This window comes from Natator depressus, chromosome 3 (assembly GCF_965152275.1).
Source record: "Natator depressus isolate rNatDep1 chromosome 3, rNatDep2.hap1, whole genome shotgun sequence".
Classification (NCBI taxonomy): domain Eukaryota; kingdom Metazoa; phylum Chordata; order Testudines; family Cheloniidae; genus Natator; species Natator depressus.
This window is the reverse complement of record NC_134236.1, coordinates 72,458,753-72,474,774: the sequence shown is the minus strand read 5'-3', so window position 1 is coordinate 72,474,774 and position 16,022 is coordinate 72,458,753. Positions and strand designations below refer to the sequence as shown.

General features: G+C 37.6%; 1 protein-coding gene across 2 annotated transcripts in view; it reads left to right on the top strand.

Moving 5' to 3' along the window:
- Positions 1–16,022, top strand: part of EPHA7 (EPH receptor A7) — a 176,561-nt gene that overhangs the window by 123,394 nt on the left and 37,145 nt on the right. For both annotated transcript variants that reach the window (XM_074948122.1, XM_074948121.1), the window contains exon 6: positions 15,397–15,521. In XM_074948122.1, coding sequence (XP_074804223.1) covers positions 15,397–15,521 — 125 coding nt within the window. The remainder of the gene's footprint in view (positions 1–15,396; positions 15,522–16,022) is intronic.

Below are 16,022 nucleotides of genomic sequence, written 5' to 3'. Positions count from 1 at the left end.
TTTCCTAGGCCAGAGCTCCCCAGCTCCCTTGGCCTATCCCCAGCCCTGCTTCCCTCCAGATCCTTGGTTAAGCCCCTGCAGCCAGGCCCTTCTCTCTCTCAAGGGAGAGAGAGACTTTCTCTGGGCTTCTGGCTCACAGCTTTTATAGAGCCTGCTGGGCCCTGATTGCGGCGTGGCCCCCAGTTGAGGCTGTTTCCCCAATCAGCCCCTCTGCCTTTCTGGGCCCGAGCGGGTGTCCACCCTGCTACCCCCCCCCCTTGACAATTCCTCAACAGGATCTTTCTTCTCACTTCATATAATGGCATCGCTGGGATTCAACCTCTCAGCTGGGCCCTTCTGTCACCTAATTGAAATTCCATGCTCTCTGCTGTTAAATCTCAGAGTGCAACATGCAGACAACTTAAATTTCACATACTCAGGTGGTCACTGGGTCAAGAACCACACAGAGGTGGCTAAAAATAATACATGCAATTCAGTAAAGGAAAAGTAAACAGGGGAGGGATCAAGGATGGACTTATAGAGTTGCAAGGAATCCAGAAGCATCCTATTAGAGAGTCACAGGAAAGGGAGGAGAGAGAGAGAGTAGGAGCTATGTCAATATCTTCTTCCATCTTGTTCTCATTTTTCTGGGGAGGGGGAAAGATGAACATCCTCATACAACACCAGTGGAAGTCAGTGGACTAACTCTCAGTGTCCAGCGTCAGGCCCTTAGTGACATTTTAATCTTGAAGCTATGAAGTTGGTTCTTATTTGAAATTAATCAGAGAGGGAAAAGAGAAAAAGAGATTTACTCTTTTAACAAGAATGAGTGGAGCAAAGGGTGCCGCTCTAGTCATAAACAGCATTCCTGAAATTATGCCACTGCATGGATAATTAGTGACAGCCGGGCAATCTGGACTGCAAGGAAATGGTAACACAGTTGATCCACCTGTCATTTCAGTAATAAATAGACTCTCAGTTTGTTCCATTTATTTCTTTGTTACAATACCATAGTTTTAAAGTTCTATTGATTAAATTATTCTTTATTTCATGTTTTTAAAAATTATATTACTGCAATTTAAAAAGAATTTTAAATACACTAGTATGCCATTTGTTTTTATTGACGTTTTCACCCTGGGGACTTTATTCCTTTGTGGTTAACCTTGGAAATTAACTCTCTGTTAATGTGTTAAATGCTTTAGGTAATTAGATTGGTCCCTGAAAAGCACTAAAAAACACCTGCAGTGTCTTACGGTAATAACCATCAAACTGTCACAGACTAGATGACAAGCAAAATGTTCACAACAAAGGGAAGGAGAAGACAGCTCTGGAAAGGAAAACAAAACATAGTATTTATAAAATAGATTGTAAAAATTGTTAATGCTAAACATGTGATGTTTGTGCCAATAGAATGAGTCAGATCTGCTTTGAGTGAAATACTGTATTACATGCTGCTGAATGTTACCAGTGCCTGCAGGGACAGTTTGCTAACCCTCCATGGACATATACAGCCAGCTCTTCAAAAGAAATTTCCATTATATAATATTAGAGCTTTAAAGAAGTCCTTTATTGATCATGTTTGTGCACGATTTGACTTGTTAACACTTGAGTCATAGGCAAGGTTCCTCTGATAAATATCAGCACTATATGGGTAAGGAGAGTTTCTGCAGTCTAACGTATATTAATTGATAATGTGCTCTAGTTATGCTGATTATTTGGCTTTTTTGCATTACATCTCACAAAGCTGCAGTTATCACAATACTATGGCACATATATTTTTAAAAATCCTATGGAAAGGGTTTTCAGGGCTTTGGGTGTTTTAGTGTATAAGGGATGAGAATTGTTTCCACAGACCTCAGAGAGAAAAAATCAAGGTAGAGGCTTGAGTGAAGGCAGAATGAATAAAGTGACATTGTCCATCTATGCCGGAAGACAGGCAGGAGGCAATAGATGTGGTTTAATTGGGCCACAACATAATTCACTTAAAATAGCTGGGCGTATCTTGCAATAAATTGGACAGTGCAGATGGTTATCATGTCCTTAATCATTTCCACACAATCCCCAACCTGGTCCCAGCCATCCCATGGCTTGGCACCAGCCGCCCTTCCCTCATAGGAGGTTAAGAGGGCTAGAAAAGGACAGGGGATGGCTCCGTGCTGTACCAGAGGTGGGAGCCCAGAACCACACTTTGTAAGCTCCCTTAAGGAATGTTTTCTTTTAAATTCTTTTCCAATCCATTTTCTCCAATAATCGTATCCCTTCCATAACAATTACCTGCCCTGGACATCTGCCACAAGGAGGTACCAGCACTTTAGTTTGCTGCCTCCCTCCCATTCCCCACTGGGTTCCCAGATATTCTGTGGCCACATTGGGCTGTGCCTCAACTTCCCAAAGCTGAAAGGAAGTTCTGCAGATATTTCAACCTCAGGTAGTGTACCCACATCCTATTTGTAAGAAGCTCTCTTTGTTGTTACCCAGGAGGTACCTGTTTTATTTTTGAACAAAGTACTTCATGCTCCAATATTATCGGACTCCAGAGGCACCTTTTCACAAAACCCTTAATTCGCCTAGGAAAGGATGGATACAGGGTAAAAAAAAAAAAACCCTCGAAGTGATTTAAAATAAGATTTGTCCTTATCCTCACCAGTTATATTTTATGATTAATTGAGCCACTGATGGTTAATTGGAACAGAAGGTGAATTCTTTTGCTTCTTTTATTATTTCCGATCCTTGAATGCAGTGAAGCTTTCAATGAGTGGTTGAATAACTGTTTCTCTAATTCTGAATCCAGTAGGACTCATGCAAAAGCTAGAGATGGCCTCAGTAGAAAACTGCACCCTGAGGTAATGAGTCAATGAACATTTTAATCACTGAGTAGCCAGAGAAGTGTTTTGGCATAGCAACATTCTAAGCAGGGTTTTTACATATGTAAAAACTATACTTACTATATTTATTGCCAGTCTGTGTTGCATTGGGAATCATAATTCATTTTTCCATTTTATACAAAGAGCAGCAGTGAAAACATTAAGTTTGATACTTTAATTTCAAATTCAGGAAATAAAAGTTATAGTTGACCATGCAACTTTAAGTCTACCCACGTGTGTGCATTTGTTATGCTATAGGGCCTGATCTCACTTACATAGGTGTGAAAAAAAGGAATTCCATTGAAGTGTGGTCACATAGACAGAGCATAGGATTAGCAGTCAGACAACATGGGTTCTGTTTCTGACTCTTCTGTGAGTTACAGTGTGACCTTGAAAAAGACACTTAACCTTTCTGGCTTCTAGTTCTGTTAAATGTGGACAATAATGTTTGTTATGCCCACCCACATAAAGCGTATTGAAATCTGTGGATGAGAATTATGGAAGCATTAAATATTATTTGGTTGATATGACTGGTAAACACAAACTTTTTGTGACATATTTTTTTGTATCTTTAGACATATTACTGTTTTGTAAACTTGGGGCCTCTCTGTGAAAAGTTGGTAACTGGAAAGCTGTTGTCCCTATACAGTCTACACAGAAAAACATCTTCTGTACTGAAGGAGGGCAGGGAATCCTAGATAATAGGTGAAGGTTGTAGACAAAACTACTTACAGAATAATAACATAATCATACCTTGACAGAATTCACAAGGACATTTTAATCTGGTTGTGAAAAATGAGAGACTAGCTAATTAGTGATGCATCTAGGTTCATGATCAGTGGCAATAATTAAATTTTTAATGGCATGGAAATGCTTCATATTTCATTCATTTTAAAAAATGCAACTCATGCAATAAAGCGTCATTTCACTTCTGGGGCCTGAATCTGATCTTGTTTACAGTGGTGTAAATGAAGAGTAACTCAATTGAAATCAATGCAACTGAACTAGTCTATAATCGAGGTGAGATCAGAATCTGTCTCTGCTAAGAGTGGAACTAATCAAAAAAGAAAAATGATTTATAATTTGCACAACTGACATTTTGTAATGTATATCAACAGCAACTTTGATGGGGAGTAACTGCAGAAAATACTTACCCTTTGGGCAGTAAGCTTATCTTCCTCTCAGATCCATGATAGACTACAGTAGTGCATAGGAAAATGTAACCAATAAGAGGTGTGTAACAATTTTAAATTTTCTAGTACCCTAAAATCATTTAGTTAAGTCTTTCATGGAATGACTGATTTCTGCCCAATCGTACATGCTTTTACGTCATGCAAGTGCATGTGTAAACTTCTGTTATAAGCAGAAATGGGAAAGGGAACAGACTTCTGTGTACACTGAAATGATATAGGGTAACGTTTTCAAAAGCACCTAAGTGACTCAGGAGCCATTGAAAGTCAATGAGACCTAAGAATTTTTGAAGATAGTAGTAGTGTATTGTCTATGCAAGAGGAAGGTCGGATACACTGATAGTAAGAGTATCTTTTAAAAGTATGCTAGATAAATTCTTAGGGCTTGTCTACACAGCGCAGCAATGCACATTACTGTAGTATGATTTCTAAAATGCACTAACTGACCCATGTAGACCCTTCTCGTGTGCACTGAAGGTTCCCTAGAGCACTTCAATGTAGGGCTGTTTGAAACTAGGGGTGAGGTAGGGTTGTGATTCCCAGCTTATGTGCACATACTCGCACTAACTCTCATACAACCAGCTTAAGAATAAATAGTACTGTAGCCAAGCTGTGGCAAGTGCAAACCTACCTGAAACCAGTGGGTACATACTCAGCACAGCTAAGCTATGCTGCCCTTGCCAGTACAACCTTGCCTACACTGCTGTTGGTCCTCAGGCAATGAGGACTGGTGAGAGTATGTGTATGCAGACTGGGATCACACCCCTATCTCGTAGTATAGATGTAGTCTTTGTGCTCACTAGCAATGTCTACACAGATCAATTAATGCACAACACATTAGTATATTTTATAAGTCCCCTCCTTCCCCACCGTAGTGTGCATTACACCACTGTATATATGTATAAAATGTATAAACTAGCCCTTTGTAAAGTTACATAAACCCGGGAAATGTGTTATTTTTATCAGTATAATTGGTTGAACATGATTTGTAGGAAACCGAGACAGTATAATAAACTTCAAGTATTTGCATATCTTTTGGGCATGACTTTATTAAAGGAATACATATATTCTCTCTTTGAAATATCTATTATTCTGTTTATAAATAGAGATTCCTTTTTAAGATTGAATGCATTTTCTCTGTTTCAGTTTGCCAGATCTAATTTATGGAATAGTTTACGGAAAAAAAGATTCTCATGCTTGAAATGACTTTCATTTAACATTTTGTTTTAAGGATACATCAAAGTAACATTGTATCAAATGGAATTTCTATCAATGGTCAGGATGTTTGTACATTCATAGACATAAGGCCAGATGCTGATCACCTTATTCACACTAGAGAGCAATTACTCAGAACGGTAATCTCACTTGCATTAATGGGACTACTGTTGTGATTAACTTTGCATCTTTGTTGGTAAGGAGTTCACAGTCTGGCTTCATTTACACCAGTTTTATAGCTGTGTAGCTTCATTAAGTTCAGCAGAGTTACTTCTGATTTATAAAGGAGAAGAGAATCAGGTCCATAGTGTGTACTTGCAAGCCCTCTGTTCCAGGAACTCTCACTGCAATCTCTGGGACTGGCACCTGCTTTGCTTGCATAAATGTACTCACTGTTAGCAGTGCTATTATAATGCATTTCAAATGAATTTGGAAAGATGAAACAGAAATTGTACACATTTTAGGAGTGCTAGCAAAGAAAACTTTTTTTTTCTCCAGGCATACAATTATGTCCTTGAATGTGGCACGGTACTAATTATTGTTTTCCATTGACATCTTTATGGAATATTTATACATTTTGCAGTTAATATTTGATCAGTGATTTTTTTTTTAATGGCACTCATCTCCAGGGTTTTGTTGGCTGTGTCTGAAACAAAATGTTTTTTCTGAAATTGGAATGTATTCAAGTATCGCTTGGACATCCTACTCTAATAAACATAATCATACCAGTGTGCAGGCCTCTGAAACCATTGTTTTATTCGTCAGGCATCATATTTCCCTACAGAAATATTATTCTTGTTTGTGGACAAGTTAAGCTTGAATGGTATTACCAACTATACAGTAAAAGTCAACATATATTAAGATATTTTTCCAGGACTAACATCCTTGAAGTTGACATCTTCTGGTGACTGAGTAGAGAGCAGCAAGGAATTCAATTACAGCAAACAGTCTCTGTCATTACACCTATCCACTTCCACAGGAAGTGATTTGTAAATTGTGCTTTATTTTTTCATCCCATCAATCTTTTGTCCATAATTGACACTTGTCACTAGAGATGAATAGCAAGAGAAAGAAAACATAAAGTAGATGAGTAGCCCACTGGGAAAACAACGTCTCTGTGTTTGGGAGACTTTTATAAATTGCAGGACCTTTGGGTCAGGGTTTTAATCCAGAGGCAGATGTTTTGCTTTTGAAGAGTCAGTATAATAGCTGAATCTCAAAAAAAGACAGAACAAAAATAAAAAACCTAATTAATAGAAAAATATTTCTTCTGTGGAAGAAAACAAACACTGCTAAAGAACAAAAGCCTCTTTGTGTTAGTTGTAAGGCTAGTTTATTATTCTAACGCATTTGTAAGAATCCACTTTGTTCCCGACACGTCAAAACTCATTCGGGAAGCAAAAGTTGTGGATGTCTTGGGAATTGATATTGTCACTTGTTACACAAGTCAGCATCAGTTTGGTGCTGATTGATACCCATGTCAGCAGTTTTGAAAAAAACGGGACACACAGATGCCAGTAGTATTTGTACCAGATGTTAGGCAAAAGAAACAGGGAAGTTCATACAACAGGTCTTGGAGCAGATTCTGGCCAGAAATACTTGACAAACATTCAGTTCTTATCTTCATAAACTGTTTTTGTTTGTTTGTTTGTTTTATGTCTTTTTGCAAGTTGGAGTTTTTGTTTTGTTTGTTCTTTTGTCCTTATTGGTTTCTATCCCACAATTTTGTCACTGTAGACAGCACACATAACTGATCCCAGGGCTGACTTACAGAGTTTGATAATAGGAATTAGCATTGAACCTCTTTAATTATTCTGAATACATCAGCAATAACAAACGGATGGGAATTTACTAAATTATTGCACATCCAATACTAAATAAGGGCATTTCTTGCAAATTTTAAACTGCATAATTTTAGTAAGAACGGTGTGAATATGATCATATTTAGCTAATATGTGAGGTGGAAGGGGAATTAAAGCCATTCAATCGGAATGTAGATTCCTTTTAATCTATTTCTGACTCCTAGCTTTTCCTTAATTGATTTGCAGATATATTCAAACAGCCATTCTTACTGTTGCTCCCCATAGATCAGCAGGTAATTTAGGAGCTTTTCAACCACAAAAACAATGAGAAAAAGCTGTAATGGAGTAGTGCAGTCAGCTATTACTTGAGTTTGTTGCCTTTTAGCATCTACTACTTAAAAATCCCCAAGTGGTTCAATGAGCTGGTTGCCTCTCTGCCCACAGCTTACAGAGCATTGTAAGCACACAGTGTTATATTTATGAGCCAGAAAGCAAAGTGTGTCTGAGGAGAAGTTAAAGTGGCTTCTCTGTAGGATGTTGTTAGTGTAAAATAACTGATTTATTTGGATATGTTTCTGTATGCTGCAGCTTGTAAACACAGTGGGGAATTTCTCTGTCATTGATTCAGAGCAATAGGTACTAATGGCATAATACAGTGGTACTCAATAACCTTTTATCACAGGCTGCTTTGTCATGTGGAGACTTAACCGAGGGCCAGAGATATACGCTGTAACAAAAGTGAGAGTGCTGTAAATTTTTGACTATTTAAAAATATTCAGTTTAAGAGCTGCCATGGTTTCTGCTGCCACTTTTGTATGTATTACTGTGTGATTTTGGCACATTAGCACAAACACGAAGACGAATATACACAAATGTTTCAAAACAGCCAAACATCCTTAGGAAGAGAGGTAGACCAGATCACTGTCCGAAGCTGAGCATCAGTGCCATACTGGAGCATGGGCTAGGTTTGCTTTGTTCCTGAAAATGCTTTGCATGTTTGTGGGAAATTTAATAAACAAATAAGGGAAATACTTACACCAATAAAATTATACAATGCACGCAGACATGGGGCAAGATTTGATTTTAGCTATGACTGTGTAAACCCAGAGAGACTGCGAAGTCAGTGCCGGCATATCTTCCCTGGGTTAAATTGTGGCATTTAGCTACAGTCTAGCATAAGATATGGTGTGGAGCTGCACCATCTTCCAAAATTACCTAGTTGCATTGGGGGGGACAGTAATTTGCTACAGTCCTTACACAGGACTAATAATGGAGAAATGGGGAGATTTTTATTCCCTCCTTGAACAGCCACAAAAGGGCTAACAATAATCTAGTCCAGTGGTTCTCAACTGGGCGCACACAGAGGTCTTCCAGGGGGTACATCAACTCATCTAGATACATGCCTAGTTTTACAACAGGCTACATTAAAAGCACCAGTGAAGTCAATACAAACCAAAATTTCATACAGACAATGACTTGTTTGTACTTCTCTATATAATGAAATGTAAGTACAATATTTATATTCCAATTGATTTATTTTATAATTATATGGTAAAAATGTGAAAGAAAGCAATTTTTCAGTAGCAGTGTGCTGTGGCACTTTTGTATTTTTATGTCTGATGTCGTAAGCAAGTAACTTTTCAGTGAGGTGAAACTTGGGGGTATGCAAGACAAATCAGATTCCTGAAAGGGGTCCAGTAGTCTGAAAAGGCTGAGAGCCACTAATCTAGTCCTATCCTAATATTTTCCTATTTCAGTTTCTTTCTACGTAGACCTTTGCATGCACTGTATAGAATGGGCCACATACCGAGCTCAGATAAAACGGGTATAAATTCAGAGCAATTCCAGTCTACAATAATCTGCACAGAAAACAGATAGGTAATATATATTTGAAAGAGACATTATTTAAATAAATATATTATCGGTAATGGTATGATTGGTACTTCCATTTATGATTTGCATTTTTAGGACTGATACCTGAATACTGAATGCTTCATCAGTTGGTACAACATGCCCTTATAGAAAAGTGTTGTTAATATTTCATGTAATTTTATTGTAGCCTAAAATAAATCTTTGCAGTGATATAAAAGCAGATCTGAATACTGCATTATGAAAAATCTACCATTTCTGAATAATTGCAGCATACATTGGGGATGCAAAAAAGGACAAGGCCAAAAGCCACACAAGAAATTCTGTTAGGATGCTGTACCATTAAAGCAAATAGGAGTTTTGTGACTGACCTCAATGAGTCTAGCATCAAGCCCTGATTGTCCTAAGTGTCTTATTTTTGTCATAAAATAAAGGGATATATTACAAACAGTCAACTCTGTTCACTTACTTATTGTGGCAACACTGATAAGGAAAGCCCAGTTGCATCCATAGTTCCACTATCGTTTTGTAATAGGGATCCCCCAGTTTTGCAGTATTTATTGTCATCAATTCAACAGGACTTCTTCACATAATCCATAGCTGCAGAATTGAACCCCTCTTTCCTTAAGGATTTGAGCAATTTTGTTTAATGCAAACTCCACTTCTACATGTATATTTGTTGCCTGGAAATGTTATTTCAAGACAGATTTCTCACAAAGCACATCAAATGAAAAGTTTCCGTGACTGATGTTGCTGGGTGTAATTGCAGTGCATTGATGTACGGGACTTGAAGTCTAACAAATCTTGGAGAAATGGCTGAGTAGCTGTCTTTTGCAAAGTATTTTTATGAAAGCTGCATTTCAGTTGATTTTGTGCTAAAAGTGCTCATGCAATACCTTACTTGCTGATACACAGCAAGCTCCAACTTCCCATACTTTCAGTTTTTCAGCTGACATTGTTTTGGTTGTTTTTTTTTTTATTATTCTGGTTTCAGGTTAATATAAAGAGGAAAGCATTTCATTTCACATCAGTCACTGTGCTTTGGAAATGTTATCACATTGTATTGAGGAAAATTCTAGGACTGAGAACTGTAGAGACTAAGTACATTTATTTAGCTCAGGATGTAGGGTAAAGGCCTGGGCAAGTAGCATGTTTTAAAAAAAAGTGTTAAAAAAAGTTGGGTGTAAAGGATTAGTTTCTAACACTGTTGTTGCAGTTGTCGATCTAGAAGTATTCATATATATTATTAATAATGTGTCACGTGGTTGGTTTAGGGAGATGATTGTAACACGTTGCCCTACCGAATGCAATGTTCTCTCCATAGCAGAGTATTTCCCTGGAATATCCTGCTCCTTTTGACACTTCAGTTTTAATTTTTTCTACAACCTGATCTGAAAATGATGACCAGCTTGAAATCCATATAACTGGAAGGCTTTATCAGCAAAGCCCAGCAAAGTTATATTTCTCTATGGCTAAGATGTTGAAAACCAGTGAAAAATCAATTTTTTCTTGTTCTGAATGGTGTATTTAAAGCACTTAAAAAATGGTGAAGGGGTGTGCTGAGTGCCTGTCATGCTAGCAGTGCTTTCTTCTGCAGCATGTGTAGGGACATCCACCTGTCAGCCCTGGTAGGCTGTGAGAGTTTGATGTACTGGTTGTTGTGTCAGCACAAAGGAAGGAAACGGGAGGTGAGGAATGTCAGAAAGAAAGTTGGTAGCAGACCGTGTTCTGAAGAGCATGGGTTCCCCGATGGAGCACATCATCGAAATAATTAGTTGGATTCTGAGAAATGGTGACTCTTGGGAGCAATGGTGCACGGGGAGTTGAAGAGTGCACAGCACACCATCCTACCATCAGGTTCCTAACTGACTGGGAGTGCTGTCAGGGATGGATTAACATGCTTTGACAAATTTTCAACTCACAGAAATGTGGATTAAAAAATTCTATTGGTTTGTTAATGAATGTTCACATCCTGCAGGAGAGACTGTGAGGAGGTGTCTGGGTATGGGTTTAAGGATCAGAAAGAAGCCAGAAAGAGGTGGTGGGGGGGAATCAATGAAAACTTGAATACAAAACAGATAGTATTAAAAGAGAGAGACTATGGGGAAAATGACCATAGAGAACAAGAGAGAAAAATTGTAATGGGAAAAAAAAATACAGAGGCCCTGATTCTGAGCTGCACCTCTCACAAGGAGCTCAGAAAATGCAGCCCAAGAGGCCAGGTAAAGGTGGCTTATAGTCACCTCTGTGCCTGTTGAATTTTGGGACCAGCACCCAGACAAAGTTGGAGCAGCCCACGTTGTTGCTCTAACTCATAGTGGTTTCCTAGAGGCACCAGTGAACTGCTCTGCCAGCCCAGAATAGCCAGGGTAGAACACTCTGATTAGTCAGTCCCTTACCAACATCCCTCCCACCTCCCCCTGCTCTATGTCAGGGGCTTCAGGCAGAGCTACAATGTGTCTTCGGGCCGCCTACACCAATCTGGGAACCACTTTGCACCAAGGGAATTACTGATTGTGGCTTTTTTTAGCCTTAGTACACAACACAGTCTTCCCTTTAACTAGGAAAAAAACATATTTTATTTTGCTTTTAAATCAGATCTGTCTTAGGAGAAAATAGGGCTGCCAGTTAACAGGAAATAAGGTTCCCAACTCAAACTACTTTTGCACACCTACAATATAACTTGGAAGGTTTGCAAAATAATCTAATTTTCCTCCTCTTAATTTGTTTTCTCTAAAGGAAAAGATGAAATAATCCCTTTTTTGTTGTACGCTTTATCCAGAGGTTAAGTGGGAGCCGTGCATGGCACACACTACTTTCCCAATATCCCCAGATAAGCAAGGTTAACTAATCCCAAAGGGGGTAGTTCATATTGCTTCCTTGGTTAAAAGAAAAATAAATAGGATGACCAATGGAATGAAAAAATTAAATCAGATAAAACCAAAGGGAGTGAACATTGGGAACAATTTCAGATGACCTCAGTACTGTATAATTGTATTAGAATAAGTATGAACATTAACAATTTTGGACATCTAAAATGTTAAATTAACAGCCTGAAAACATTTTACTGGATGAAATAGAATATGATACATGGAACACAAGGATCCCTCTGAAATTCAGCCAGTATGCTGTTGCTACTCATTTAGACAAAGAAGACAACTAGTTAATCATCACAAAGAAAATTAGACAGAGTAAATTGGTTTGCTGCATTCCAGAGACTTAGCTACCAAAGGAGTATATGCCACTAATTAGAGTGAAAATACTCCAAGCATGCAGTTATCGAGAGAGAGAGAGAAAGATTTGGAATGCTTCTACTAAACCATGAAGTTTGTGTGATACAGTTATAAGATTTTATCAGTTCAGCAGCCTATGTTAAGGGACTTCAACTTTGATTATATTGACTAATGACATAATAGGTTATAATGAAAATTATCAGGCATGCTTTGAATCCTTTGTTTCCCTGGGTTCTCTGAGCCCTTTAATGAAACATAAATAGGTTACATTTTAAAAGGTATACTAATGCACAATAAAAATAAAAAGAGATTAGGAAATGCAGGAATTGAGTTTCCTAGAGCAACATTAACTTGGCCATGCTGCGGATATTTTGACTTTTTCGTTATATTTATACAACATTTAATTTTGAATTAACATAAATGTTAGAGTTTAACTTGCGTATTCTTTAAATTAAGAGAAGAAAAATGCCCATGCTTAATATTGGAATGGAAGCGGTTCAAATTAGGCTTTGGGTGAAGGAAAGCAGAGTTCGCCCATTTGCTGCAGCAAAAGGCCCCAGATCTTCCCTGGGTTCCTTATGGATAGAGTCTGAATCCAATGACATCAGTAGGATCAGGCCCATTAGTTGGCTAGAGATACAGCCATCATAGTGTGAAATGATGCACTATCTGCATGCCTGAAAACTAAACTAACTTTTTTTTCCCTGACTAACAGGTTATGACTTTCAGAATCTTAGAGAATTCAGGAGAACTTGTGGAAAACTCCTAAAAATCATGGGATCCACAATATTTTTTTTCACTGATGATTTTCTCCTGTTGCTGATATTAAGCAGTCATTTTTTAAGGCTTGAGTTTTGTGCATTTCTGTGAGAATTTTACCATTTCCCCTGTGCAGCAGCCCCTTCTCCTATAATAGAAGAGAAACTTTATGATATCATAAAAGGTGTGGGTTTCATTGGGATCTTCTTAAAAAAAAAACTAAGATGCCAAGGAGCATGCTCAGAAAGGATTTTCTCCTTTGTTGACACTCTTCCAAAGGAGTGACATAATTCATGGGTATTCCTGTCCAGCTCAAATGAATGGAAGTAGAATTCCTTTTTTTAGGAATTAGGAATTCCTCCTGCCTGTTAGCATACTAACTACATCTTCCTCATTCTTATCTTCTTTCACAAAGTTATTTTAAACTCCCATTTGAGGCTTATTCTGACAGGCATATGCGACATCTTGGATGGGTAACATTTTAAGCCTGGTTGTCAATATATGCTTTTTCTAACAATGGCAAAACTGAGTTGCTAGTTTCTTTGGATGCAAATACTAGATGTCAGATCCTTCAGTCTTTTCTAAGTGCCTTGATTTCAAGTTGAAAATTTGTGATATTTAAAGAAGGAATGAAATTTACATATTATGTAATTTTATGCATAAAAAAGCAGGGGCAGGGATTCTTCTGGGAAACAATATTTTTTTTAGTTTCAGAACTACTTGAATAGTCTTTGCTGCATCTTTTAAATGTCAGACTATTTCCATCTTCTGAAAGCGTTACTAAGTGATTCTTTTTCTGTGCCCCAGAGCCACCTGTTACCTTTGTTGGTAGTGATTATTTTTGTGGGTGTTTGCTATTTTATTACTTTCCATATATAGTTGGTCACTTCTCATGAATTATGACATCTGACCAGAGCAGTGGATCCTGTGTCTGACAAAGGTAAAATCAATTTTATTTCTAATTTTGATTTCTTCTATAATGTATGGATCCATTACTCTGAATAGATTTTCTGGATCTGCTCCAACTCTCATGAACAACAGTGGGAATCTCACCGTTGATTTCAGTGGGAGGAGGATTAGACCCTCTTAATAAACTTACTCTACATGAACTTGATCCTGCACCATTAGAGTTAATGGGAGCCTTTCCATTGACTTGAACGGTAGTAGGATCCAACTCTGATTGTGCTTGGTATACCATGGGAATGTTGTAAGGACAAGAGGTAACATCAAACAGGGCTAAAATGTCATACAACTGACATTTGCAAAGTGGTCATATTTGGGTAGTTTTCTGTTCCACATTGTAATTTTTTGTCTCCACACGTTTGGAAGTACCCATTAGTGAGATGAAGGAAAGGAGTACTTGTGGCACCTTAGAGACTAACAGATTTATTTGAGCATAAGCTTTCGTGAGCTACAGCTCACTTCTGTCACTAGATCCATTTAATAATAAATAAGAAAATCTGCCACCTTTCAGTATCATTAGACAGGATTACCCATACATTATTTTTACCCAGAACTTGGATCTGTTGTAAGAGAAATCAAAATGACTTGGGCAAAAACCTTTTCAATCACTTATAACTTAATTATCACTTTATTACCTGACTAATATATTTTCAAATGAGACTGTGGTGTCACACTATTTGCACACCATGCTTCAAGTTCCAAAATTCACCTGGTTTTTGTAGTATGTTTATCGAAAGAATGATGCAGTAGAAAAAACATAGAGTATAGGGGCTTGGGGGTTTTTTGGTTTGCTTGTTTGGCGGGTTTTGGTTCATTTTTGTTTTGTTTTACCTCTTCACTCCACAAGAACATACTGTATTAATTAATTTGTCAAACGTTCATAAAGCACTGAGATCAAGCCTTGAAAATTTCACCCCAAAAGGAAGAATGTTTCAGAATGTTTTGAATGAGTGAAAACAAAGGATTATAATTGAAACAGGTTTGTGATGTTTACTATGTAGTTTTCACTACCAAGCAAATTCAGTCATGAAAGAACATTGTTGGTAATTGTTTGAACTGGATCTGGAAGCAGCCTTTTGAAATCAGCCTGAATATGATAGTCTTTTTGTTTCTTTCTCTTAATTTTTCTTTTCTTTTTTTTATAAGTGTTGTCAAAACACATGTAATAAATATTTGGACTCTTAATTTACCACAGGAGATTAATCTGAAAACCTACTTCCCTGGCTTAATTAGAATTCATTTGCTTAATTGTCATTCTGATCCTATCAATTCCAGTTTTGCACTAGCTTGAACAATGCTATCTTGTTGCTGTTTGCACTTTAATTTAGATTTCTATTATGGTTTATGAACAGTAATAAGGTTCTGCTTGAATATTCATTAACTTTTGAATTGTGAGCTATGAAAAGGTGCTTTTCTTTACCTTAATGAAAGTGGCACAGCATGGGACTGATCGGTAGTGACATTTGATTTGAGACATCCAGCAAATTTGCTCATGGTTTATTGACACATCTCGTCCAAACAGCTCCCTCGCAAGTTAGCGAAGTAATGAAAGAGCGAGTGCTGCAGAGGAGCGTGGAGCTTTCCTGGCAGGAACCAGAACATCCTAATGGAGTCATCACTGAATATGAAATCAAGTATTACGAGAAAGTAAGTGCATGTGAAATGCACAACAATTTGCTGTTTGCATCATGTCATCCCACTCTTCCATGGGCAAATTTTAATGCCATGGTAATTATACCAGCTATTATCTGTTGGTGTCATTTCAGGTTGTAGTTGATTTTTAATAACTGTCTTCCTATCCCATTAATTTATTATTATGATAGGTTCTGTATATTGTATTTGTATATTACACAAATGAAAACATCCACTCGATAGCATGCTTATCTTGCTTGTTTTTATATGATTACAGTAAGCAGGACTGTGAATGTTTTTGCAAGAGACTTGTGACTTTTCTGTCTCTTCTCCCTTTTTTTTTAATACTTCTAGGCTGTTGGAAATGTGCTGTTGAGATCAGACATAAAACAAAGCTCCAGATCATTTTTGGTAATAAAATAACCTATGGCACTTTTGCAGAGTTGGGCATGTTAGACCTGATGTCTCAAATCTTCATCCATTTTCCCTGAAATGTCAGCTGGATGAATTATTTTT